Consider the following 27,746-nt stretch of genomic DNA (forward strand, 5'->3'; position numbering starts at 1 on the left):
TTCGGTTTGTTAACGGGTTCGGTTCTTATACGGTTTAACATTATTCGGGTCGATTCGGTTTCGGGTTTACTAAAATACGGTTCGGGTCGGTTTTCGGTTTCAAAAAATCGGTTTTTAATCGGTTCGGTTCTCATTTGGGTCGGTCGGTTTCGGGCAGTTAAACGGTTTCGGTTTGAAATTTGACAGCACTAGACGTGGCATATGTTTGGTTTATTACTAATTAAGTTGGATTATGGGAGTCTCATGTGTTAATGAGGTGGTCACATGACACTAATGATTTTTGCTAATTAGCATTTTTTAGCATGCTAGGGTTACGTTAATTGCTAATTAGAGCTAGCTAATCAATCCCTTTTTCATGTGCTATTATATAGATCTCATTTCTAACTAATTAACTAGGATAAATATCTTATCCAAAGCATGGCAATTTGCATTTCTTTATATTTTATACTACTTTTAAATAATGTTACATATATATATATATATGCAGCAATTTGCTTATGCTCTCCAACACAAATATGGTGTCAGCAATTATTTTAGATTATTATTGTAACAAAGTAGCAAAATGTGCTCATCTTTCGACATTAACATGTACTTGTAGAGTTGTAGATGATATACTATTAGACTGTCAGTCTGTGTCACTGTGCCTTATTTATATTTGTGAGTTGGAAGCAAATTATATATTGTGCATATTATCGTCTTGAAAATATTTGGAAGAATTGGTGTCATACCATACTGTCATTATGTAATAACGACCTTATTCATACTTTTTCATTCACGATGCAAGAGGTTTTGGAAATATGCATGTAGGTTTAAATAATTGGATGATCGAGTTGAGGGTGTTCACTATTGTTACAATTATTATAAGTTTGAATAAGTTTAATAATTTAAATAATTAAATTGACAAATTTTCTAACGTGCTTGAATTGTTTAGAATGATACTTCAATCCGTAAGATAAAAATTGTATATTAGAAAGGAAATTTTGTTCAAATTCAATCATGAACATGCACGCATTAGTGACACTACGTCAGCACATGCACGATAACTAAAAAAAACACAATACCCTGCATAATTGAAATAGATATGACTCATATGAGGTATTTCTTTCATCGCACTAAACATAATGTAACATCTTTTAATTATTTTTTTCTTTTGTACATCATTAAAAAGGCAATTTGCTTGACAAGTTGCCATCATATTTTGTAAAATTTGGATTATTCATGGCAATTTGGCTTTCCCCATACTTTGTGATCATTATGCATCAACTTTCAACTTCAATAATGTGCTACACATTTGATAGAGTTAATATCTATTTCTTTCTCCTAGTGGGCATCATGGGATTCAAATAAGGAGTTAGGCTTTATCTTTTGACACCAACCATCCTAAAACCCTAATATGCATGGGAACAAAAAGAGTAAGAAAAGAGTAAGTTGCTATGATATCCTATTCTAAACTGTTAGAGGACCATCTCAACCAAAAGGTTAAGCTGATGGTTGAGGTCCAGGAATATGTTTTATACTCTATCACTCCCCCTCACATGAAAGGCCCTTTGGGCTTGAAATGTGGATGCAACACAGGCCCACCCATACCTGGTGCGAATTAATTCCACTTTGAAGGAGGGGTGGATGAGATTCTAACCCGTGACTTTTGTGTCACGTTGGCTCTGATACCATGTTAGAGGACCATCTCAACCAAAAGCTTAAGCTGATGGTTGAGGTCCAGGAATATGTTTTATACTCTATCATAAACTATCTAGCTAAAATAAACCCGTATACACAATTTTTAATAACATGTGCATTAGCTACAACATAGCTTGCAACTCAACCAACTTCAAACTATATGCTAAAACCCTAATTTCACAAAATTGCATAAGATATTTAATGCCATCGGTCAAGGCCTTAAAAGAGTTTACTACAGTTTCCACATATGCAAAGTTTTCTTTCTAAGTTTTTGATTTCATTTTGCGTGTATTTTTTTAAATACAAAAGCTTGTACTTTTTTTAAGGGCCCGTTTTCTTCAGCTTAATTTCAGTTCAGTTCAATTTAGTTCAATTCACTTGTTAATTTCCTTCTCTCATAAACAATTCAGTTCAACTTAATTTAGTTCAGCTCTAATCAGTTCAATTTCGTTCACTTCCAACAATAAATCAAAACATGCCTTAACCTATTTTTGAGGAGGCCCAAAATTGTCGCTCATCAACCGAGGAGATCGGTCCTGACGAATGGAGTAAGTATCATTGATATATACTCCATTCGTCTCTCTTTTTGAACATTGATCCACAGTTAAAAATTAGATTTTGCCGACTTATAAACAATTAAACAGGGAACGTCATAACCGAGAAAAGTCAGAAAATAGGGTTTGTATCGCGCAAGCCGCAAAAAACACAAAATTTTCTCTCTCCTCCCAAATTCCAGAATCATGGTCAGCGTAACAGAGGAATCATATTTCAGGTTTGTCCGTGAATCTGACATTTCAATACCTTCTTCATGCTTCTCATATCAGAGAACTTGATCTCTTTAAGGGTTTTGTTTATTGTTAGATTCACGCACAAACTCGCAATTTGTCTCCTCTTTCTTTTATCTTGTTTAATCTGCCTTTTTCAATTCACCCTCAATTCCTTATATTTTTCCTAAATTTTTAAATACAAAATTGGATCTTTGATTCATTTTGTTTGGTTTTTGTTTTGTTTATTATAATTATGATTTTAATTTTATGGATTTTATATGTTCTTTGTTATTAATATGGTTACTGATTATTTGCTTAGGAAAAGATGGTAGGATGCTTCTTGTTTACGAGCAACTAGAGAACAATAGATTTTAGAGTAGAGTGTGACTTTTTTTAAGACTATTGTTGATATTATTGATGATGTAGATTGAATTTTGGGAGTGTTGTGTTTTCCTATGTTCAAGTTGAGATTGATCTTAATTTTCTTTTTCCCTAAAATTATGGCAATTTAAGAGGTTGGTCTTGATGACGTACGTTATATGATACTCCGTACTATCGTACTTAAGGGGTATTTTTTTGCTCATTTGGAGAGCTTAAATTGACCAAAAAAATATTTTTGGATAAACCTGATTTGCTGCAAAGGTGTGATCTTGCTTCATGAACTCTCACTTATGTCATTATGTTAAGAATATGTGTTTATCCGAATGTTGGAAAGATTCTGGGTTTTATAAGGATGTTAAGGGTAAAGCCTTTTGTTTCTGTTTTACATTTCGAATTGGCTCATTGTTTGTATCATTTCTTCCTTGTACTATTGATTTCATGTGATGCATGTTTGGGGGCTTTAAATCTAGGAACTTTAGAAAATGTTGCCAAAGTCATGGTCTTTAAGTTCATTGTCCTTTAACTTTTGGGAGTCATGGTGTGTGTTGTGATCGAGCTTGATGATGCGCCAAATTTACTTTTGGATTTTGGGGTGAGGATTGCATTTAGATATAGGTGTGAGTGTATGGTCCTAGTGTGTGTTATGCATGCTTAGAATATTGAGATTATATGTGGAATTTGTGCTGTGCATGCTTAAAAAACTGAGATTGTGGTTATTGTGATATGCATGCTTAGCAAATTCAGATTATATGTGGCTATTGTGTTATGCATTCTTAACATATTGAGATTATGGACTTCTTATGATGCATTTTTTGCAAATTGAGATTGCGCCTGATCATGTATATGTTACTATCTTACATGAACTTGTGGTTGAAGATTATGGGTGTCATTGTGTGATTCAATTGTCAGGAACTCTTCTGTCTAGTTTTTACCTCCCTTTGATGTTTGCACCATGGACCTACTTTTTGGGTCAAATGGTGCATAATGTAAGGGATGTAGGGAGTATTAGAGAAACTGTTAATGAGGAAATTTTTTAAAGCCTACAGGAGGAGCCATTACTCCAGTTTAATAGGTCTCCTCTCGGAAGTGGCCAAGCTTACATATCATGCTTCATTAAGAAATTAAATTATTAATAGTATTGGATGCCTTTTGCCCTTTTATAGTTAACTTTTATAACGTTGCATATTTAATTACATGCCTTACATGGAGATGAGTATATTCTGGGGATATACAAGTATTTTCTTCATGATTTTCACGTTTTATGTCAACAACAGTTGATTTGTCAGAGTAGTTAGACAGTTAGACCTTCAAGCTTCAAGTCTCTTCAACCATGTCTTTTACGACAACGGGGGAAATGTATTATTCCCACGAAATTTTAGATGTTTAGTTGAGTAGGACTTGTCATTTTAAAATTTGTTTATGCTGCCAAGATTTCTAACTCTCTCCCCTCATCTTCTATAAATTATATTCAAAGTACACAGTAAATTTTATCATATGTAGTAATATTGCATCACCTCAACCAGCTAGCTACCAGATTTACACTGTAAGTTTCAAATGATTCATTGCATTCTGTAATACTTTTGTGTTCTAAGAGGTTTTGTTACTGGTTATAATAGTTTGCAGTCTTTGTTCTAATTAACTTTGGCGCTATTGTTTAGTCCTAGATTCTTGCTTCTGTCTGAGTAAAAAAAGTGGACATAATTAAAATTTTGCTTCTACATTTTTGAGCTGTGCTTTTTAGTTTTTTCTTCTAATGATGAACCAGCCAGATGATCATGACCTGCTACATCCTGATGTCCTTACACCCTACTATTCAGAAAATATTTTTGATTTATCAGATGATAGGAAATTTCGAGTGAAAGGTGTGAGTTTGCTTTCAGACATCCCAACCAATGTTTTTTTCACTGAATACTCAGCTCTCTGTAAACCCTCTGATTCTGATGCACCTCCTGCCTTACTTCAGTTTTTCGAGTCCATATCCTACAGGGGAGGCTTCTTGGGCTTTCAAGTGAAGGAGCCTTCTGATAGTGTGATGAACTCAATAGGTAGTTTTACTGATAGGAATTCTCTTAGCATATTTAGGTTCAAAGCATGGTCGTGTTCCCAATGGGTGGGAACTAATGAATCAGATTTAGAAATGGAGACTCAATGGATTCTCTTCGAAGTTCCTGAGATTAAGTCATATGTTGTCATTGTGCCCTTAATCGAGGGTAGCTTTAGATCTGTCCTTCACCCAGGGGATCATGGGCATGTCATGATCTGTGCTGAGAGTGTTTCTACCCTAGTGAAATCATCTTCTTTCAAGGCCATAGCTTATATTCATGTTAGTGACAACCCGTACAACATAATGAGAGAGGCCTATAGTGCTATTAGGGTTCACCTTAACACATTTAGGCTCCTAGAACTCTAGAAGAGAAATCTACCCCTTCAATTATAGATAGATTTGGTTGGTGCACTTGGGATGCTTTTTACTTGACTGTGGATCCTCAAGGTGTGTGGTGTGGAGTAAAATATTTTACTGATGGTGTTGTTCCTCTTAAGTTTTTGATCATCGATGATGGGTGGCAAAGTATCACTTTTGATAGCGATGTACCTCCTCAAGACTGTAAGAGCATTGTCCTTGGCCGGGAACAGATGACAGCAAGAATTTACAGACTTGAGGAGGGAGAGAAGTTCAGAAAATACAAGGCCGGATCTTTAGTTTCTACCAATGCTTTTGCATCCTTTGATCCCATGAGACCAAAGTTGATAATCGCTAAAAACATTGAGATCAGGGAGACTGAGATAGCTAGGAAGAAGGCTTTTGAGTCTAAGATGCTTGCAGATTTACCACGGTTGAATATAAAGTAGAGAAACTGAAGCAGGAATTGCAGGAGATGCTCAAAGATAATGCTGAGGAAGATAATACTAGCATATATGATGGATATAATGGTATGAAGGCTTTTACTGAAGATCTTAGGAATACGTTTAAGGAATTGGATGACATTTGGGTATGGCATGCACTTTGTGGTGCATGGGGCGGTGTTAGGCCAGCAGTTACCCATCTTGACTCCAAGGTAATGCAAATTAGGATCTCCCCTGGGCTTGATGGGGTGATGGAGGATGCTGCTTCAGTAAAGATAGCCAAAGGAGGAATTGGACTTGTCCATCCTGATCAAGCTACCACCTTCTATGATTCTATGCACACATACTTAGCCAGTGCAGGAATATCAGGTGTTAAAGTGGATGTTATTAATGTAAGTACAAATCTTTCCATGTTTCCCTTTAGTATATACTTTAAATTCTATCAGTGCGAATTGTTTTTTTAACTGCTTTTTAAATTAGATATTCAAATTTTATGTGATCTGAATTTTTTTACTTTATCTTTTTTTGTTTCCTGAAAATTTGATATCATATAGATCATTTTTTTTTTATTTGAAAAATTTGTTAAATTTATCGTGCTTGGGCATAAGAACTATAAATAAAGGCGATGTCTAACAACATTATAATTTCTGAAATATGATGAACTGATTTAATATGACCTGATGTGATGAGAAATCAGCTCTCAACTTTGTAATTTAGTTGAATCGAATATAGCCTAACTCAATACTAATCATTTATACTCATGTATGGGAGACAGACCCTCGAATATTTGTGTGAGGATTATGGAGGTCGGGTTGAGCTCGCTAAGTGTTACTATAAAGGGCTAACAAAATCAATGAAGAAGAACTTCAGTGGCATCAACATACTACATACTCTCAAGCATGCAGCGATGCAATGACTTCTTTTTCCTTGGGACTAAACAGATAGCAATGGGTAGAGTTTGTAAGCTTTCATCAGAAAAGTAACTTGTACTTATAACTATTGTTTTTGTAGATTAAAATCAATCTGGCCTATCTTTTCGTGGCACATCCTGATTTCGGATATTTAATTTTAAGCAACGGCATGGTGGTCCGGTCTGATACTTGTATTAAGAACTTGATCGACTTACAAAATCACAAAATGTTTTTTCAGCTGATGACTTTTGTGGAAAAGATCCATCCGGCGACCCAGAGGGAGAGCTATGGTTACAGGGGTTACATATGGTCCATTGTTCCTACAACAGCTTATGGATGGGTCAGATTATTCGTCCTGATTGGGATATGTTTACCAGTGATCACGTTTGTGCTAGTTTCCATGCTGTCTCACGGACCATTTGCGGAGGACCCATATATGTGAGCGATACTCTTGGATGCCATGACTTTGATCTCTTAAAGAAACTTCCTCACCTTGATAGTACTATCCCTATATGCCAGCACTTTGCCCTTCCCACCAGAGATTGCTTGTTCAAGAGTCCTCTTTTTGACGACAATACTATCCTCAAAATTTGGAACTTCAATAAGGTAATCAAGACTATTCCATTCCATTATGTTTATTACCTTATTATGCCACACACCATATGCACCCGGGTGTACAGTACAACAGAAGCAGTCCTTATATATTTGTTTCCTTGTATACTTTCTAATCATAATTTGCTCTTGGACAGTATGGAGGGGTGATTGGAGCATTCAATTGCCTAGGATCGGGTTGAGATCGGAAAGAGCGAAGGTTCAAGGGCTACAAGCAACATTACAAGGCTATAAAAGGTTCAGTTCATGTTAGTGACATAGAATGGAATCAAAAGTTGGAAGCACTAGAAATGGGCTATGCTAAAGAATATGCAGTCTATAAACCAAGGAAACTCTATAATTTTAATGAGCCATGACTCTGATTCCATTCATCTTGACCTAAAACCATCTACTTTTGAGCTTTATAGTTTTGTACCAATCAAGAACATCATCGGAAATATCAAATTTGCCCCTTTTGGTCTGACTAATATGTACAACAGTGGAGGGACAATTCAGGAATTGGAATACAAAGAAGAGGGTATTGTTTGGATGAAGATAAAAGGAAGAGGACTTTTCTTGGCCTATACAAATAAGTCTCCAAATAAATGTATGGTGAATGGTGATGAAGTGAAATTCATGTGGACTGACCAATATCAAGATCGAATTTGATGTGCCTTGGGTTCATGAAACTGGGGGTGCGGACTCATATGCAATTGTTATTCAAAAGCTAATTAAGATGGACTTTGGATCGAATCATTAATGATATAACGAATATAACATTGCAACAAGACTCCACAGTAGAAAATCATCGTGCTTACTCGAAAAAAAACATCCTATACATATTGCATTTAAGATCTAATTTGCTTTTGTCAAAAAAGAAAAAGATCTAATTTGCTAATATTATTACGAAATACGATCCTAACCAAGACGTCCATCAGTATCATCATCGTGCAACCAATGCATAATCAAGCCATTAGTCTTCGACAATGCACGTTTAAACAACACACCCATAGACGCTTCACCTTTGATCATCTTTTGCTGTGAAGACGAAGCCTGCGATTCCTGTGAAACTACCCTTTCGACCTTATAAACAAGATGTTTAAAGTACGAACCATTACCTTCAAATGCTTGAATCATCTCAAAGAACAAATCAGTTTTCATTTGAGACTCACTCAAATTCCCTTTCAGCTTCAAATTCATCGAGATTGCATGAGAGTATTTCCGAAAATACCCTTTTACGAAATCCTCGAACCCTTTAGGAGGTGACCTAAGGATGCTAAGCATGTTCTTGTGAGTTAACACGAAATCTTTCTCGTCTTCTTTGTCATAAATCTTGGTGAACCTCAACTCACACCCTTGAATATACTCTAGTATATGGCATATATTCGACGTTTCCGGGTCCCACCAAAGCCTCGAACCAATGTTTTTGGTGTTATTGTTCGACAACAAAAGAGGGTTCCAATCGAGAAGGTTTGGATTATGGTGTTGAAAGATTTGCGGAGGTTTCGAAGGGTAATCTTTAGGGAAGTAAATATCGAAGATGAACAAGCTGTAGGCGTAAGGACTACTCGGTAAGCCGACGATAACTGCCCTCATCAAATCCAATCTACTCTCATAAGACCTTACAAAGATCGACTTGGAGAGGTTTCTTTCGAGCACGTCTCGCTCTTGCTTAATCCTACGCATTAGTTGGACGTGTTCCTTGACTACTCTTCTTGAAGCATACATGAATTGTCGGTCCAAAGGCGGGCGAGAGTTTAAGATGAAGTGGTGATCAATGGGAGGGACGGAAGTGATGTCGAAATTCTTGAAGCTGTTGAACTTTAGATCAACGGAGTCCAGGATTTCTTCAATCTCTGATGTTTTGTGAAACATTGTTGTTGTTGTTTCTTCTTCCATCTTGTTTGTGTTTCTTGGAAGTTTGATTGTGTGTTAGATTCTGAGCTTTGTTATGAATCTTATGATCAGATGAAAAACTCTAAACTCTTGTCCAAGAGTTGAAGAATTGTACGGAGTTGGTTATTTATTTTTCAAGGTTTGAGTGTAATTATGATTTGGATAAATATGTATTTTGTATGTATTTATTATGATAAATATGTTATTAATTTATTTTATTTTGATTTTTTCTTTAGAGGGTTGTTGAGAATCCCATTAAATCACAGATACTATCTCAGTTTTCGAATCAAAGTATAACTAACTTTTTTCCAATCCAAAAAAAAAAAAAAAAAAAAAAACAGAGACCCATTATGATGAGCATGGTGTCTTTTAATTGAGATTAGTGTAACCACTTGAATTGTTGAAAGGTTATAATTACGAAATTAAAAGACGGGATCGAATTGAGTTGGGTAATGTATTTGATAGGCGTGAAACATAGACAACAAAATATAATTTTGACCATAAGAAAAATAAATGCGGAGTATAGAGAAAATGAACACAGGATATTCATGGGCTTTTAGGGCTTAAGCTAATATGATTTGCTAACTTCGTCTGTTTGAAATGTTTTTAGAGAAGAAAATGGAAATTAAAAGAAAAAGTTTTTTTTTTTTTTTTTTAAACAAAGAAAAAAAAAGTTCTGAGTAAGCGGTTAATTGTACTACTTGATCACAGAACAATAATGGAGTACTTATTGAGTCAATTTACTCATTGAGTCGAATTAATAATGATTGAGCAACCCGATCGGATACAATCATATACAAGTAGAAAGTCTTTCATTGTAACCTCTCCAGGTAAATGCATCAAGATGAATACAACCACAAATGGGAGAGTTCACGCAAAAACCGAAACAATTACTATAAGTTTGATCTGTACAAGAACAACAAATAAAGCTAACAATAAAAGTGTCAAGTGGGAAAGAATGATGAAAATCACCCTTCTCAAATGAATGTAGCTTTAAGAAATCAGGTTACACTGTTCTCAGATTACAGATATGATTCAAAATTTAAAGTTCTTTGTAATCTTTGTCCTAAGATGGACTAAAACAGAAGCCTCTATTGTGTGCCATTTTTTATTTCTCATGTAAGGGGCAAGGGAGCTCTTACAAGACTGCCCATACATATCAGATGTCAGCAGCCATAGTATTTCTCATGAATGTGAAGCAAACACATTCAGAAGCCTGAAGTTTCGAAGGACTAAGCTAACAGATATTATGACTGGGAAAATTGAAACAGAGAGTATTACTCAGTTGAAGTTCAAGATAGATGAGGGATCATACTGTATCAAAAAGATGGCTTCCAGTCCAGCATTTGTCCGGCAAACATAGGGATAATTTCTCCGGAAGAGAAAGGTATGTGGTCTGGGACTTTCCATGGTTCTTTTTTCAACTTGATCTTCGATGTATTCCTTGGAAGACCGTAGAAATCAGGTCCATTGAAGCTTGTAAATGCCTCTAATTTGTCAAGGGCACCTGCCTGAAAAGATAAATGAAGCAGCAAATTTAACTTCCAGCAAGTGCTAATCAAACTACATACAAAAAAAGTAAACAATTTCCACATTATTGTGCTTCTAGTTCGAGATGACCCCAGAATGGACATGCATTCTTTCCTTTGCATTCTTTGCAAGAGGAAGATTCCAGCACATAAATTACGGGTGTTATATGAGCTATACCTCTTCAAAAACTTTGGCATATAGCGATAGAGCAACAGGGGAATTAAAGATTCCAGCACACCCACAGGAGCTCTCTTTCCTTTGCCTCTCATGAGGAGCACTATCAGTCCCAAGAAAATATTGCTTACTCCCACTGGTTACTGCTGAAAGAATTGTCTGCCCTACAAAAAGCAATTAAAAGGTACAATCAGAGCACGCAGATAGCAAAAAAATGGACAAAAACTTGTGTCAAGACATAACTGACAGAATTTCACAGTATCTCTTCTATAGTTGGAGCTATTAAGGTGAATTAATCAGCCTAAATTCTTTCACATACACATAATATACAAAATATGGATGTTTATAATGCATATGAAACAATACATACTATGGATTTCTCTTTTGAGCACTGGAAGACAATAGTTATGTGGTTGCAACCCTCCTTGGAATAGGGAGTTTCTATTCAGAAGGATGTGCTGTGGAGTCACGGTAGCTGCTACATTTCCTGATTAGCATAATGGAGCAAGATAATGGCAAATCAAATTGCAGACTGAAAGGAAATTAAATCATATTAAATAGAATAACTGAAAAAAATACCTAAGAGATAGACATTGTTAAAATAACAAAACCATAATCCTACCTGTATTGCATGATTCAATAAACTTCACAGCGTCTGCTGTAGTGATATGCTCCATTACAACTTTTAATTGTGGTAGTTTCTGAATTAAAGGTCTTAAAACCGTGTCGATAAAAACTTTTTCACGATCAAATATATCTATGTCAGGATCTGTAACCTCTCCATGGACCTAATACAAATTGCCATAGTTAATAAAGGACAGCTTCTACCTTTTCACATGTGCGGAGTTAAAGAGATGATAAACTGTCATTCATTGTTGTACCCTTAAAGCATAATTCCGTTAACCAAGTAGCATCAGAAAGTTCCAGGATTTTTAATGGTCTGGTTTTCATGTATTATGGGCTATAGGCCATACAGAAAATCATTGAAAGTTCTCTTAAACTGGACAGTAACAACCCTATTCAGATAGTGTCTTAAGTAGACTTATACTGTCCAGAATTCCCAATCCCACAATTGTTGTTCCCTGAATAATTTCGCTTTAAAGTTTGACAGTTTCCCTAAATTCACTTTGATTTTATAAATCAACAACTATTGTATATAATCTTTCAGGAAAACTTTTGTTAGCTCCCAACCTAAAACCTAAATCAATAATTTAACATTTACAATGAATTTCTTCATTTGCTTACTAAGCCAACCACCTACGATTCAAGGTTTGCCCCAAAAAATGATATGCCAGGGTCTTCTTTCATCCATACCCAAAATAAGAAATCAGGAAAAGGAAAGGAAGAATAATAGAATATGAACTGAGCACTGCCCAATGGAATCTAGAGCATGATGTTGCAGTTGGGCCCTAATGTTTGTCATTATGGACTCCATAGCATGATGTGGCATTATGAAGAGAGAGGAAACAAATAAAAGGTTTTATTAAGCTTTAACATTAATTCTTTTATCTTACCAGTTCATTAAGTGGAAATTAGAAATTTCAGAATGGAATGGAAATTTTTGTTTCTCTCCACCAATTCATTTTAGTAGATTTTGTATTTTATAAAGACAACTTACCAATAGAGGCATATTTTGCTCAGCCATCGCTTGGAGCACTGGCAAACACTTTCCAAACAGATCAGTGACACCATCCTGTGAATTAGTTGTTGCGCCAGCAGGGTACAGCTTTACAGCATAAACCACCTCACTTTCTCCTGTTAAAAGAATCAGCCACTGCTAATCAAAAAACAGAATTGCATTCAACAATCTGAGTATCCTGTCAAAGACTCTAGCTAAGGATAGTAACAGTAATTGCAAAAACACAATCCTAGACTACCATGACTCTACACCAAGAACCCAATCTGATAAATAAGCAATGCTCCATCATGAAATGAGAACAGTGAAAATATGGGCATGTGTTAGAATCCAACCAACACTTGGACCGTGAAAATATGGAAAGGGAATGAAAATCCATAGGGAATTAGGGAGTACTGAGTGAACAAGAAATTTCATGTAATGCATGATGCAACAGCATGGCGGTCAGTAATGAACGGGTGGCTTTGGATTTGGTAACCCAATTAAGGAAACCCAACAACCAGATAAGACCCCAGATGCCAAATTAATCTTTCACCACTCTTGACTACGATGTAACTAAATTATAAAATAGCCATATAATTGAAGCAATGTCATTTTTGGGACTTTGACATTATAAACCTATCAGTAGGCCTTTTATGGTTCCAAACAACCTTTTATAACCTTAGGAGACACCCTATACATTCCCTCCAATTTTGGAGAAAAAAAAAAACAAAAAAAAACAAAAGACATCGATTATAGCCTTCAATTTAGAAGATGTTTTGACTTTTCTAGACCCCAAAAGGAATGAGGTTGGTTGCTTTCCATGGACCCCATAAGACCCTAAGTGGTCATTTGGGCCGTTGGAATCATCCACTTTGCCTTCATTAACTCAATTGTTGTTATACATTTCAAACAACATTATACATCCCATATGCCTTCTCAACCATTAATTGATTTTCTGACACTTGGTTCCGAAATCTTCAAAAATGATCCAACTTCGTGTATAACAATTAAAATTGGTCTCCGAAGAACATTTTAAGACCGACAAGTTTATACATCATGGTGCATCCTAGGATTCCCAAAGATTCCCGAGAGACCTACTTGGAGCCCATAACCATTTCATCAAGCCTTGTCGTCATGCTCCTACCCCTTGCTTAGGCCATTGTATGCCTTGAATGGTAACAATGCCCTAGCCCCCATGCCTTAGGGTGGCAACTGCGCGTACTCGCTTAGGTCTTGGCTGAGAGCACATGTGCAAGGCAGCGACAAAGATACCAAACAAGGGAAAAAAAACATATTATGCCAAACTAGAATAAGACTATGCAAAAAAAAAAAAAAAAAAAAAAAAAAAAAAACATTTCTTTAATTAAATCAGCAACGTAATAATAAGAAATGGATGGGTGACATTGGGTTTGTTAACCTAATGAATAATTCCTGTCAAGATATCATGTTGGTGATTGGAACCATCTCTTACAAGTTTTGACTTCCAACACAACAAAATTTCAAAATAGCCATAGAGTTGTAATAAATTCTTTTCAGGGACTTAAAAGACCTATTGGTAGGATTTTTATGGTTTCAAACCAACTTATACAACCTTAGGGGACACCCCGCACATTCTGTTTAATTTTGGAAAATATCTCAAAATTGGTCCAAAAGCGTAGATTATAGCCTTCATTTTTGAACAATTTTCAACTTTTTTGGACCCAAGTTGGACAAAGGTTGGGGTGCTTCCCATAAACCCTACGATATCCTAAGAGGCTATATGAATGCTTGGAACCATCCACTTTGCTTTTAAACAGTTAATTTAGCTAATAATGTACACCCCTCTCTTCATTTAATTAAGGTAACCACGTACGTGCCTTTTTGTGACCGATTAATGGCTTATATGGTTCCAAATAACATAACATTACCCCATATGCCTCCCTTGCCATTAATTGTGTTTTCGACACTATGTTCCATAATCTATGATCCATTTTTCAGTATTATATCCTTTACATTTGGCCACCTAAGAAAAAATTTGCATCCAACAAGGTTATGCATCGAGTCACTTCCTGGGGCTCCAAAGGACCTTACGGGGTCTACTTGGTGCCCGTAACCATCTCTTCATGCCTTGGCCACCCCTCGTTAATCGATATCATGTCTTAAGATGCATTGTATTGCCATGATTGCCCTTGGCCTTGTGTGGTCTTGCCTTTGGCCTAAGGAAAGCCAAGACGCTACCCTCTACTGCCACAAATATAGGAGTGCCATTGCCCTTGCCTAGGCCATGGTGTGCCATGACTTGGGCAGCAACCCGTCATGCCTTGGCTAGGGAAGTAGCAATAGCGCCTAGGCCTTGGTGCCTTCGCTGGCAGTGCCTACAACATCAAGGGCATTTAGGAGAACTATATGAGCCTATGAGGGGGGAAAAACATTTATGTCGAACTAGAAAAAGACTCTGCTAAAAGACTTGGATTAAATTCATAGCTGGTGTTTCTCTAAATGTAACAAATTTAAAATAACTATATAATCAAAGCAAACTTTTTTTCGGGACTATAAACCTATTAATACACCCTAATGGTTTCAAACCAACTTTTATGACCTTGGAGACAACAAATTCACCTCTTATACCTTTAGTTTTTGACAATCTTCAACTTATCTGAAAGGAAAGAGGTTCGATTGCTTTCCAAATACCCCACAAGACCTCGGAAGGCCATTTGGGTGGGTGGAACCATCCACTTTGCCTTTAAATTGTTAATTAGGCCAATTACATGCATGCTTCCCTCCATTAACTTAAGGCCACCGCGAGTCTTTATGTGACCAACTAGTGACAACATATGGTTTTAAACAACATTATATAACATCAGATGTCTTTTACTCTCCCATAACATCACTTTAGTTTTTGAGTTGAGGAAACCTGAAAACCCTAAACATTTCCCGTTTTCTTGTATTGCTCCAAACAGCATCTTTCGACCCAACAAGCTTATGCATCAAGATGCCAAAGAGCCTCAAGAGGCCCACTTGGTGTGCAAAACAATCTCATTATTATTGGTTCACCCCTCATCATTATGTCTTAAGATGTCTTGTCTTGCTTACGTTTGACCTTCGCCCTAAGTCAAACTTAGACACTATCTTTAAGTGCTAAAAATGGTGGTTTTTTTTAAGGATTAGGTAATTTTATGCCTTGTCGTCATGCTGGTACCCCTTGCTTAGGCCATGGTATGCCTTGACTATTGGCAACGCCCTAGCCCCCATGCCTTAGCGTGGCAGCTACGCCTACTCGCTTAGGTCTTGGGTGGTAGCACATGTACAAAGCAACGACGAAGATACTTAACAAGGGAAAAAACATATTATGCCAAACCAGAATAAGGCTATGCAAAAAATAAATAAAAAATAAAAAACAAACAAAATACTTCTTTAATTGAATCAACAACGTAATAATAAGTAATGAATGGGTGACATTGGATTTGTAAACCTAATGAATAATTCTTGACAACTCACCAGGACCCTCGAGGCCTCAAGATATCATGTTGGTGATTGGAACTATTTCCTACAAGTTTTGACTACAAACACAACAAAATTTCAAAATAGCCATATAATTGGAGCAAATTCTTTATAGGGACTTTAAAGACTGATTGGTAGGATTTTTATGGTTTCAAACCAACTTTTACAACCTTAGGAAAAACCCCGTGCATTATGTTTAATTTTGGAAATTACCTCAAAATTGGTCCAAAAGCGTGGATTATAGCCTTAATTTTTGGACAATTTTTATCTTTTTTGGACCCAAATTGGAAAGAGGTTGGGGTGCTTCCCATAAACCCCACAATACCCCGTAAGGCCATATGAATGCTTGGAACCATCCACTTTGCATTTAAACTCTTAATTTAGCTAATAATGTACACACCTCTCTTCATTAACTTAATGTAACCACATATGTGCCTTTATGTGACCAATTAGTGGCTTTATATGGTTCCAAATAACATAACATGACCCCAGATGCCTCCCCTACCATTAATTGTGTTTTTGACACTAGGTTCCATAATCTTCAATCCATTTTTCGGCATTATATCCTTTAAATTCGGCCACCTAAGAATAATTGTGCATTCAACAAGGTTTTGCATCGAGTCACTTCCTGGTTTCAACGGGCCTTACAAGGTCTACTTGGTGCCCGGAACCATCTCTTTATCTCTTGGCCCACCCCTCATTAATCGATATCATGTCTTAAGACGCCTTGTGTTGCCATGATTTGGCTTTGCGTTGCTTGCCTTGCCCTTGGCCTTGTGTAGTCTTGCCTTTCGCCTAAGGCAAGCTAAGATGCTACCCTCAACTGCCATTAATAGGAGTGTCATTGCCCTTGCTTAGGCCCCTAATTGCCATTAATAGGAGTGTCATTGCCCTTGCTTAGGCTATGAAATGCCATGACTTGGATGAAACCCTCATGGCCTTGGCGTGCCTTGCCTTGGAAAGTAGCAACAGCGCCTAGGCCTGGGTGCCTTGGCTGGTAGTGACTACAACATCAGACCTAGCATGACAGTGAGGAGAAATATACGTGGGGGGAAAAACATTTATGTCGAACTAGAAAAAGACTCTGCTAAAAGACTATGATTAAATTCGTAGCCGATGTTTCTCAAAATTTCACAAAATTTCAAAATAGCTATAAATAGAAGCAAACTTTTTTTTTTCTGGACTATAAACCTATTAATAGACCCTAATGGTTTCAAACCAACTTTTATGACTTCGGGGGACAACAAATTCACCTCTTATACCTTTAGTTTTGGACAATTTTCAACTTAGCTGAAAGGAAAGAGGTCCGGTTGCTTTCCACATACCCCACGAGACCTCGAGAGGCCATTTGAGTGGGTGGAATTATCCACTTTGCCTTTGAATTGCTAATTCGGCCAATTACATACCTGCTTCCCTACATTAACTCAAGGCCACCACGAGTTTTTATGTGACAAACCTGTGGTTGTATATAGTTTCAAACAACATTATATAACCTCGGATGTCTCCTACTCTCCCATACCATCACTTAAGTTTTTGAGGAAACCTGAAATCCTTAAACATTTCCCGTTTTCTTGTATTGCTCCAAATAGCATCTTTCGACCCAACAAGCTTATGCATCAATATGCCAAATAGCCTAAAGAGGCCCACTTGGTGCGTGGAACAATCTCATTATGTATTAGTCCACCCCTCATCATCATGTCTTAAGATGTCTTGTCTTGCCTTCGTTTGGCCTTCGCCCTAAGGCAGACCTAGACACTACCTTTAAGTGCTACAAAATGGTGGTTTTTTTTTAAGAATTAGGTATTTTAATGCCTTGTCGTCATGCTCGTACCCCTTGCTTAATCCATGGTATGCCTTGACTTGCAGCAACACCCTAGCCCCCGTGCCTTAACAAGGAAGCTGCACATACTCACTTAGGTCTTCGGTGGGAGCACATGTGCAAGGCAGCGACGAAGATACTTAACAAGGGAAAAACATATTATGCCAAACTAGAATAAGGCTATACCAAAAAAAAAAAAAAAAAAAGTAAATACTTCTTTGATTAAATCAACAATGTAATAATAAGTAATGAATGGGTGACATTGGGTTTGTAAACCTTATGAATAATTCTTGACAACTCACCACACCCTCAAGATATCATGTTGGTGATCGGAACCATTTCTTACAAGTTTTGACTACAAACACAACAAAATTTCAAAATAGCCATATAGTGGAGCAAATTCTTTTTAGGGACTTTAAAGACCTATTAGTAGGATTTTATGGTTTCAAACCAACTTTTACAACTTTAGGGAACACCCCACACATTCTGTTTAATTTTGGAAAAAATTATCAAAATTGATCCAAAAGCGTGGATTATAGCCTTTTATTTTTAGACAATTTTCAACTTTTTTGGACCTAAGTTGGAAAGAGGTTGGGGTGCTACCCATAAACCCTACAATACCCCTAGAGACCATATGAATGCTTGGAATCATCCACTTTGCTTTTAAACTATTAATTTAGCTAATAACGTACACGCCTCTCTTCATTAAATTAAGGTAACCATGTACGTGCCTTTATGTGATCGATTAGTGGCTTTATATGGTTCCAAATAACATAACATGACCCCAGATGCCTCCCCTACCATTAATTGTATTTTCGACACTAGGTTCCATAATCTCTGATCCATTTTTCAGTATCATATCCTTTAAATTTAGCCACCTAAGAATTATTATGCATTCAACAAGGTTATGCATCAAGTCACTATTTGGGGTTCCAAAGGGCCTTACGAGGTCTACTTGGTGCCCGGAACCATTTCTTCGTGCCTTGGCCCACCCCTTGTTAATCAATATCATGTCTTAAGATGCCTTGTGTTTCCTTGATTTGGCTTTGTGTTGCTTGCCTTGCCCTTGGCCTTGCATAGTCTTGCCTTTGGCCTAAGGCAAGCCAAACGCTACCCTCAATTGCCAGAAATAGGAGTGTCATTGCCCTTGCTTAGGCCATGACTTGCCATGACTTGGGCAGCAGCCCTCATGCCTTGGCTTGGGAAGTAGCAGCAGCGCCTAGGCCTTGGTGCCATGTCTGGGCAGTGCCTGCAGCATCAGACTTGGCATGGACAGTGAGGAGAATTATATGTGGAGGGAAAAACATTTATGCCAAACTAGAAAAAGACTCTGCTAAAAGACTTGGATTAAATTCATAGCTGGTTTTTCTCTTCCATTCCTCCCCCGGTCCCCCACCCACCAAAAAAAAAAAATATGGAAAAGAAAAGAAGAAGTAAAGCAAGTACACAAACAGGCATATTCTGACATAAGTTTCTTTTGCACTACACTGATTACAAATCGCTAATAGCTATAGGATTTAGGAAGTTGCAATTTGAACAACATTTTAAAGCTCAAAGTACTTACTGGCAAGCTTTATCTCATTAGGGCTGGTTTTATCAGTTAAATAGAGTGTCATGAGAGGATTGAAGTCGCTATCAGCAGGAAGTACATCCATAATAGACTCTCGATATGCAACAGCAGCAACTGTAGTGGTAATAGGAGGCCTTAGATTAGGCATAACAATTGCCCTTCCAAAATTTTTTGCACTGAATTACAAAAGGATACAGCACACTTTACAACAATTCTCAGAAGTACGATACATACAAAAAAAAAAAAGCATACGTTTGTCTTAAGCCTTACCTATATGGAGCAACCGCGGCAAGGAGATCTCCATCACGGAGATGAAGATGCCAATCATCAGGGCGTGTCAGAGTCAGTTCCATCTTTACTGCTTTAACATTTATATTGTTAAACCTTTTAATCCTTGGAATAGGCAAAATTGATACCTAAATAGAACAAAGATTCATAAGTTTTGTTAGCAAAAAAATTTGAAACACAATGAGGACAAGAATTTCAAGATCAATAATAAGATGCTGGATGGGTTAAGTCTCAATGATTAAGAACATTCATCTTTGACAGATTTAAGACAAGCATTGACATGTTACCACATATGAAGGCATGAAGCAGCAAATCATAAGCTATTGACATTATAGCACAAGAAATAGAACACAAGTTCAAGACTTCAAAGGTTTACTCAGCTGGCCTGCCAAATAAATTACTTTGTGAACACTGTCTAATTACTAGTTTTGAAATGCTAAGATGATTTCTTTAACTTTCACAAAATTTACAACACTTTGACACAGGAGTAACAAATAATGTAAGTTATCTGTTCCTCTGGATTCCACATCGTTGAACAGTAGTTAGACAATACTAAGGTTCCAGAAGACAGACGTGTAGTATAATCGTCTACTTTAATACACAATACAGTATAGGGAGATTGATAACATAATATTGAATGGAAAACAATCTAGCTCCTTAAAAACCAAACAAAAGCACAATTGTTTTAAAAATTGATCAAAACACTTCAGTTATGTACACAATATCCTTCTCAAGAATACTGATTCATTTATGTACACAATATCCTTCTCAAGAACACTGACTACACAATAAGCACAACATGGGAACTCAATAACAATAAAGCTTACATTGTATGATAAGAGTGATGTGTTTATCATCTGGACAAGCCTGCAAAGAGCACTGCATACAACCTAACAACCCCCTAACACCAGAAAGAGTAGATTAGCTAAACAAGTTCAATATCTTTACTGTAAGAAATTTCATTACATTCTAAATAAAACCTAAAGGTCAAATGAACTTATCAAGCAAAATTAACTAGCAATTCGTATAAAATAATCCAATGTAAATGCCATTTGTAAATTCAAGACTGATATAACAAAAACTTCCATTATCTCAAATTCTTGTCATTTACTTTCATCTCAAAAACAATTAAACATAACCGAGTAATCCCTACTAATTACATCCGGATTTAGTTGCCACATTTCTAGTTCAAATTACGCATTCAACGTGATTTGTATACAGAATACAGACCAATCTACAAAGAATAATAAATTAAAATTAAATAAAAATCAGTGAAGCTGACATTTTTATTCAGAAATTATATTATGCAATCTCCAATTCCAAAAACCCAATACCCTAACTTAGACAACTGAGGTTTCTACTACTAATAATCAACAAATACACAAACTTTATTCATTTGTAAATGAAATTAAACCAGAAATAAAAAGGGGGAGTTAAAAATTTAACCTCTTAGTTGCTGAATCTGTGTTCTGTAACAGGGGAATCTCCAAAATGAGTTAAGCTTGAAGAATGTAACAAGTGTAGGTTGAGAGAGAAGAACCAGAGAGAACACTAGTACTGGTCTATTCGTAGTATAGACGATGATATTTGCTAAAATTAAGGGTTTAATGTGGTTGAGGGGAACAAAAATGTGAAAACGCTAGAAGGAGGGGTCGAACCTCCGACCTTGTGGTTAACAGCCACACGCTCTAACCAACTGAGCTATTCCAGCTTTCTGATATGTTAATAAACTGATAATTATTTGGATTATAACAATAGTTGGATTGATGACTTCCACATATTCGACCTTTTATGGACTTAGGCCTTGTTCTTTTGAGTTTATGAACAGAGCAGAGGAGATTTCAATTGAGCAAAGCATATTTCAGTAGAGTAGAGCAGAATAATACAGCTCAAAGAGAACAGGGCTTAAAAAGCTAAAGAATCAACAACAACAAAGTCTCAGTCCCAAAATGACTTGGGATCGGCTAACTTGAATCGTACTAAGGAACTGTATGTCGTACAATATAAAAATAATTAGTGTAGTTTATCAGTGAAAAAAACTGAAATTTTATTTCTACAAGATGAAGTGTGTTCTATTAGTTTAATACTCTGTACTTGTCATTGTATTACTCTGTATATGTACGAAGTATAAGGCAACCTAAAATACTCTATACAATATACATATGGGCTTATAGGGCGTACATGTGTAATATAATGGTGTCTTATGTTATATTTCAATTAATTTGCGTCATTATGATCACTAATTAACTATTTAACTACTTCGAAGAATATGCATGTGCATGCATAGATGGACAAAGACTATTGACAATTTGAGTATTTGACACTAGCTATCACACTAATTGATAATTTTAGTCAAAAACATAACAATATATTTCAAAGTTTTTAGGTTTAGTTAGTTAAGATACTGCTTCTAGTGAAGCGGTTAAGTTAGTTAGAAGTTGTGGATAAATATGGTCGGTCCAAGACCATAATATTACTTTGTTCATTTCTTCACGTCTTTTAGCAAGAGTAGTAGGCCATATTAAACCGACCATTATCATGTGATAAGTCAAATTAGTATAAGCTTCATAGAGACCATAGCTTGCAAATTGAAAATTAACACGTTATAATTATTCTTCATGTAATTGACCACTTCTTAAAAGCCAATGTGTTGGATTGATCTACTATTTGACAACTATGCCTAAAGTCCTTTTAGCTAGGAATCCAGGGTACTTATTTAGTTAATTAGATGTTGAAATGGTAGTTGCAAGGTTTATCCACATCCACATCCACATCCACATGTTATCTTCTAATAAGCCTTAAAGAGAGGATGCAAGAAAGGGGTATGTCTTATGTATAATTATGTATTATTAGTTTGTTAGGTCGCTTTCATCATCAGGACTTGATGAGAAGTTGAGAGTAAGTCGGTTAGCATATTTGGAATTTGAAATTATGCTTTATGGCGTTGTGGGTTGGGATAAGTGAGTTCCAAAAAACAACATTGTATAATCTAATCCGAGTAAGTGTGCAAAAAATAATTAAATCATAGAATAGAGATAAACATAACATAATATCGTAATCTTTGAATTTTTGTGATATGTCGGTTAATATTACTTAAGGTCTAAAGACAGGATGCTACAACTTGCATATATAATAATAATAATATAGTATTTGTAAATTTATTTTATTTTATTTTATTTTTTTTTGACAACCAATAAGAAAACAACCGAATATATTAACCCATTCTAGCTCTTGAGGCCAGGTTGTGGGCTCTAATGTTTAAAAAGACTTGTATATAGTTTATGACCATACTTTTATGATTTTATCAAAGTTAGTTGGCTCAAAAGATCATGGGAAACGGCTAATGGTTGTAAGCTAGCAATCTCTAGAGTCTTCATCTGTTAGCATAGGACCCTCCATTCTACATTTCTATATGCTCTTTCTATCATGGATCTTCCTTTATCACAAAGACATTATACGTAGTACATTAATTGCAGTATGGTTCAATGACATCCTAAAGTTAAGGCTTTGACTCTTTGAGTGCTTAGTTTATTTATATTTTAAAAGATTGTTGGTCTCTGAACATTCTAGCTATAAATCCCCTCAGAACATACAAGCAAGTATTTTTTGACAAAAACTATTAAACTATTATCTTTTCATAAATAATTTGGATTATAATTTCACATTTTATGTCAGTGTCACATTACTAGTTCAAATTACATTATTGATGTGACTTGACACTTAATTCCGGACATAAGAAGTAGAGCACTTTAACATCTAAGAACTACGATAAACGACATTTTCATTGCAACTTCTACTCCTAGTTAAGACTATTATTTGATGAATATTGCTATTTGTATCCATTTGGAGATTCAAGCATCATAAGGAAAACACTTTGGCCTGAAAGATTTACTTGTATTTCTCGCAGCTTTTTGATATTGACATTTACGAGTTTGGATTGATACAAACTGAAATCGGATGTAAAGTTTCAAACTAAAATCAAAACTTCAAATTTAGATCAATCAATAGGTAATTAATTCTTTGTCAAAAAAAAAAAAAAAGGTAATTAATTAATAACTTATGCAATGTCAAAAATATATGATACAATAAATATTCCCTTTTCATATATATTTTTTTCGTTACAATCTTCACTCATGAACACATGAACAAAACCAAATTACAAAAGCTAAAAAGAACCAAAACATAAAGAATTATTATTAATTAATACAGTTTTTCATCAATATTGAACAATGACTTCAGAAACACCATCAGCCTCTTCAATCCAAGACAAATCAAACACCAACTTGTTTTGATCATTAGACCATTCAAATGCCACTTCTTCACCATTCACAATGCACTTCTTTGGCTCCTTATTTGAATAGGCCAACAAACACCCTTCTCCTTTGATCTTCATCTTAGCGCTCGAGTCCATGAACTCAAGTTCTTGGATCGTACCTCCACTATTGAACATGTTGGTTAGACCAATTGGCGCGAATTTGACATCTTGTCCTAGCACCTTGACCGGGACAAAGCTGAAAATTTCGAAAGATGATGGGTCCAACACGACATGGATTGGGTCAGATTCGAGTGTCATCAAGTGGAGTGAGTCTTCTTGGTTAAGGTACACAACATATTCTTCAGCAAAACCCATTTCTAGACCTTCCAATGTTTGGTCCCATTCTATATCCTTCACATGTATTGCACCTTCCATAGTTTTGTAACATTCCTTGTACCCCTTTATCCTTCTTTCCTGCCTGTCCCACCCTGCTCCTTGGCAGTTAAATGCTCCAATAACAGCTCCATACTTCATAAAAATTACACCCGAGTTAGCCCAAAATCTTTAGGTTAATAGTACAAAAAATTATGTAACCTTTAATATGAAACTGATAAGATTTTATATGACTAGACCTGATAAAACGGACTCATACCTAATTACACGGTACAACAGTATACCTCAGATTACCCAATTATGAAGAAAAAAAAATGTTATACCTTGTTGAAGTTCCATATCTTAAGAATAGATTCTTGATCAAAGAGAGGGTTCTTGAACAGAACATCCCTAGTTGGCAGAGCAAAGTTTTGACATTTGGGGATGGTTCCATTAGGATGAACCAACTTCTTGAGGAGATCAAAGTCATGACCTCCTAGTGAGTCGCTAACATAGATCGGTCCACCACAGATGGCGCGAGAGCCACCATGAAACTTAGCACAGACGTGATCACTTTGAAACATGTCCCAATCAGGGTGGAATATCTGACCCATCCATAGGCTGTTATATGAGCAATGGATCATATGCACACCTTGTAGCCAAAACACCCCATTTGGGTCTCCATTTGGATCTTGGAACCAAAAATCATCACCTATTTTCGATGTATTCAACATCATACATCATCAAGACCAACCAAGTTAGTACAAGTAAAAGAATAACTAGGATATGTTTCAAGAAATATAATTTTTACATGATAATAAGAATCAATAAGTTCAAATAAATTAAAATAATAAGTTCTTATGAGGTCAGATAAGGGAAATTAATTAGATGAAAAGACGAAGCCATGTTCATACCAACTCTTCCCATGGATATTTGTTTGGTTCCAAGCAATAGGAAGTCATTGCATTGTTCCATGCTAGATAAAAGGTTGGTACCATTGAAGTTCTTCTCCAAAGATTTAGACAATCCATCATAATATTTCTTTGCAAGCTCTACTCTACCTCCAAATTGCTCAGATACATATTCAAGTGTCTACAAATTTATCAAAGCAAATTAACACACGTTAAAAAGTGAAATGTCAAGAACATTATGAAACGGAAGGTCGGAGTATATGTTGTATAGCTCTATGTTTGGAAAAAAAATCGAGAAAAATACAATTAGTAAGATACTTACCTGTATAACATCAACTTTAACACCAGTAATTCCAGCACTAGCAAGGTAGGAATGCATAGAATCATATAATTCAGCAGCTTGATCAGGATGAACAAGTCCAATTCCACCTTCAACAATTTTATCAACAGCAAGATCATCCATTGTTCCAGCCAAACTAGGTGACAATTTACAAGGTATTACACTTGCATTAAGATGTGTTGTTTCAGGTCGAACACCGCCCCAAGCGCCACAAAGAGCGTGCCATACCCAAATATCATCCAAGCCCTTTAACTTTTTCCTAAGATCCTTAGTAAATGCCTTCATACCATACTCCTCAACTTCATCACTACTACTATTATGATCACTTGCTCCATTTTCGTGTTCGTTTTCGTTTTCTCCTCCCATCAACTCATCTAGCTCTTGCTTCAACATTTGAATCTTGTCATCAAGGCTAGACAAATCGGTGTCGCCTGATTGAATAGCCCTCTTACGATCCTTCTCAGCATGCTCGATTTCAATAGCTTTCGAGATGATCATTTTAGGCTTCATAGGATTGTAAGGTAGAGAATTAGGCCCTAACAACAAACCACCTTTGTATTTCCTAAACTTTTCTCCTTCTTCAAACCTATGAAGTCTTGCTGTCATTTGCTCCCCACCAAGAACAAGACTCTTCCTATCTTCATGTAAGTCATCATCCTCATCACAATTAACACTTTGCCAACCATCATCAATGATCAAAAACCGGACCGAAAGACCAGCTTTAGAAAACTCTTCCACTCCATGAAACACACCCTTTGGCTCAACAGACAAGTAAAAAGCATCCCAAGTACACCAACCAAACTTGTCTAAAATACTAGGGGTACCCTTCTCTTCTAAGACCCTAAATGTGTTAAGATGTACCCTTATAGCACTAAAAGCCTCTTTCATTATATTATAAGGGTTGTCACAAACATGAACATAAGCTATGGCCTTAAAGGTTGATTCCCTAACCTTACTCGAACCGCTTTCGACACAAAGCATTACATGACCATCATCCCCAGGATTAAGGGCAGCCCTAAAACCACCCTCAATCAAAGGCACAATGAGAGCATATGCCTTAACCTCGGGTATTTCGAGTAACACCCATTGAGTCTCCATTTGTAAATCAGACCCACATTTTCCTACCCATTGAGTAGACCACCATGTTTTGAACCTAAATATGCTTAAAAAACTCCTGTCATGAAATTTTCCTATGGAGTTTATCACCCTATCAGCGGGTTCTACGACTTCAAACCCGAAGAACCCGCCACGATGAGAGGTGGATTGTACACGTTGAAGGAGAGGAAAAGGAGCATCTGATTCAGAGTAGTTACAGATTGTGTTGAACTCAGTGAAGGAGACATTGCTAGGGATTTCAGACAGCAAGGTTACACCTTTTACACTGAATTTTCCATCATCAGATAAGCTGAAATATTGGTCTAAAGATTCAGCTCTAGTTAGGCTGAGTTTTGGTACTGTTGGGTTATTTGGGGGAGCCATAAATGATGAGAAAAACAGAGGAAAACAGGGAAAAACAGAGGAATAAAAAAAAAATTGTGGGAAGTATGTATTATCCGTTCTTTTATAATCAACGTTTTGAAATTTTAAAAGCCCAAAGAAATAATAAGATTGAAAATGGGTTAATTTAAGAATATAATTGTATTTCTATACAATTACTATATAATTTGAGCTGGTAAGCAAGAATTTGTGAAGTAACAAAGAGTGAAAATTGGAGGAGACAGAAATAATGAAATTGAAATTCTGTGCTGATTAAGTGGGAAGCTAATGCAACGTATAAATAGATGATATTGTGTAGTACCCATTTCTGGACAATAATGGGATATTTAACTCGATTTAATTGGATTCAAATAATAAGTATTTTCTAGATCGTATTTATTTATTCAGAGAAATTGGTTCAATACTTTAGTTTTTTATTGGTTCTTTTTTGTAGGAAAATTCTATAGATGTGACATGATTCAAATGAAGGAGCATGGTACTGTGGCATCATCACAATTCATATTTATATTTACTCGTAGTACTACTATGATGTTTTATGTATTTTAGTATTTGGACTGATATATATACGGAGTATATAAGATTGTACGTTTTATTTCTTTGAATTGCACTAATTTGACGTATGTATTATGTATAAAAGAAGTATATACTGATATAAAGAATGTAACACCCTAATATGCATTATTTCTTTTTATTTTTAGTGTAAGATATGTAATATAAGTATGTTATTTTTTTGAGGAAAATATAAGTATGTAATTTAATTATCCTCAAATTATATTTTCATACTAACAACTCTTATTAATTTTATTAATAGATATAACATACATT

General features: G+C 36.0%; 2 protein-coding genes, 1 non-coding gene and 1 pseudogene across 6 annotated transcripts; 1 reads left to right on the top strand and 3 right to left on the bottom strand.

The window, feature by feature from the left end:
- The first annotated feature begins 4,563 nt into the window (after positions 1 to 4,563).
- Positions 4,564 to 7,931, top strand: LOC145568024 (stachyose synthase-like; annotated as a pseudogene). Its single transcript, XR_014095764.1, has 4 exons — positions 4,564 to 6,061; positions 6,445 to 6,629; positions 6,819 to 7,186; positions 7,330 to 7,931. The product of XR_014095764.1 is annotated as a stachyose synthase-like (transcript).
- A 2,066-nt stretch (positions 7,932 to 9,997) lies between these two features.
- On the bottom strand, positions 9,998 to 21,114 carry LOC145568116 (dihydroorotase, mitochondrial-like). 3 transcript variants are annotated; one of them, XM_081627545.1, is made up of 9 exons: positions 20,993 to 21,114; positions 20,374 to 20,436; positions 19,529 to 19,674; positions 19,253 to 19,434; positions 12,390 to 12,526; positions 11,394 to 11,559; positions 11,142 to 11,258; positions 10,775 to 10,935; positions 9,998 to 10,578 (listed from the first exon to the last, which is right to left on the bottom strand). In XM_081627545.1, the coding sequence occupies exons 2-9, from the start codon at positions 20,401 to 20,403 to the stop codon at positions 10,387 to 10,389; spliced, it is 1,131 nt and encodes a 376-aa protein (XP_081483671.1). In that variant the 5' UTR covers positions 20,404 to 20,436; positions 20,993 to 21,114; the 3' UTR covers positions 9,998 to 10,386. The 3 variants fall into 3 exon arrangements, with proteins under 3 accessions (XP_081483671.1, XP_081483670.1, XP_081483672.1); XM_081627544.1 differs by having other exon boundaries at positions 20,374 to 20,447; positions 20,993 to 21,112; XM_081627546.1 differs by lacking the exons at positions 20,374 to 20,436; positions 20,993 to 21,114 and having other exon boundaries at positions 19,253 to 19,372; positions 19,529 to 19,662.
- A 69-nt stretch (positions 21,115 to 21,183) lies between these two features.
- TRNAN-GUU (transfer RNA asparagine (anticodon GUU)) lies at positions 21,184 to 21,257 on the bottom strand. The gene has a single exon. It is a non-coding gene; the product is annotated as a tRNA-Asn (tRNA).
- Positions 21,258 to 23,622: 2,365 nt separating this feature from the next.
- LOC145568117 (stachyose synthase-like) lies at positions 23,623 to 27,224 on the bottom strand. Its single transcript, XM_081627547.1, has 4 exons — positions 25,407 to 27,224; positions 25,088 to 25,265; positions 24,518 to 24,885; positions 23,623 to 24,329 (listed from the first exon to the last, which is right to left on the bottom strand). Exons 1-4 carry the CDS (start codon positions 26,901 to 26,903, stop codon positions 23,763 to 23,765), a joined length of 2,610 nt encoding a protein of 869 aa, XP_081483673.1. The 5' UTR covers positions 26,904 to 27,224; the 3' UTR covers positions 23,623 to 23,762.
- Between the last annotated feature and the right edge of the window lie 522 nt (positions 27,225 to 27,746).

This window comes from Chenopodium album, chromosome 11, assembly GCF_948465745.1.
Source record: "Chenopodium album chromosome 11, dcCheAlbu1.1, whole genome shotgun sequence".
In the NCBI taxonomy this organism is placed as follows: domain Eukaryota; kingdom Viridiplantae; phylum Streptophyta; class Magnoliopsida; order Caryophyllales; family Amaranthaceae; genus Chenopodium; species Chenopodium album.

What these genes read in the sequence shown, in the direction of transcription:
- LOC145568116 (XM_081627545.1), bottom strand. Translation starts at nt 20,403, where the DNA reads ATGATAAACACATCACTCTTATCATACAAT. An exon ending in CATCACTCTTATCATACAAT is followed by an intron (nt 19,675 to 20,373) that starts GTAAGCTTTATT and finishes TGTTCTATTTAG; the next exon opens with GTATCAATTTTGCCTATTCC. An exon ending in TAATGAGATAAAGCTTGCCA is followed by an intron (nt 12,527 to 19,252) that starts GTAAGTACTTTG and finishes TTCTTTTAACAG; the next exon opens with GAGAAAGTGAGGTGGTTTAT.
- LOC145568117 (XM_081627547.1), bottom strand. Translation starts at nt 26,903, where the DNA reads ATGGCTCCCCCAAATAACCCAACAGTACCAAAACTCAGCCTAACTAGA. An exon ending in AATATCCATGGGAAGAGTTG is followed by an intron (nt 24,886 to 25,087) that starts GTATGAACATGG and finishes CATCGAAAATAG; the next exon opens with GTGATGATTTTTGGTTCCAA. An exon ending in AGATATGGAACTTCAACAAG is followed by an intron (nt 24,330 to 24,517) that starts GTATAACATTTT and finishes ATTTTTATGAAG; the next exon opens with TATGGAGCTGTTATTGGAGC.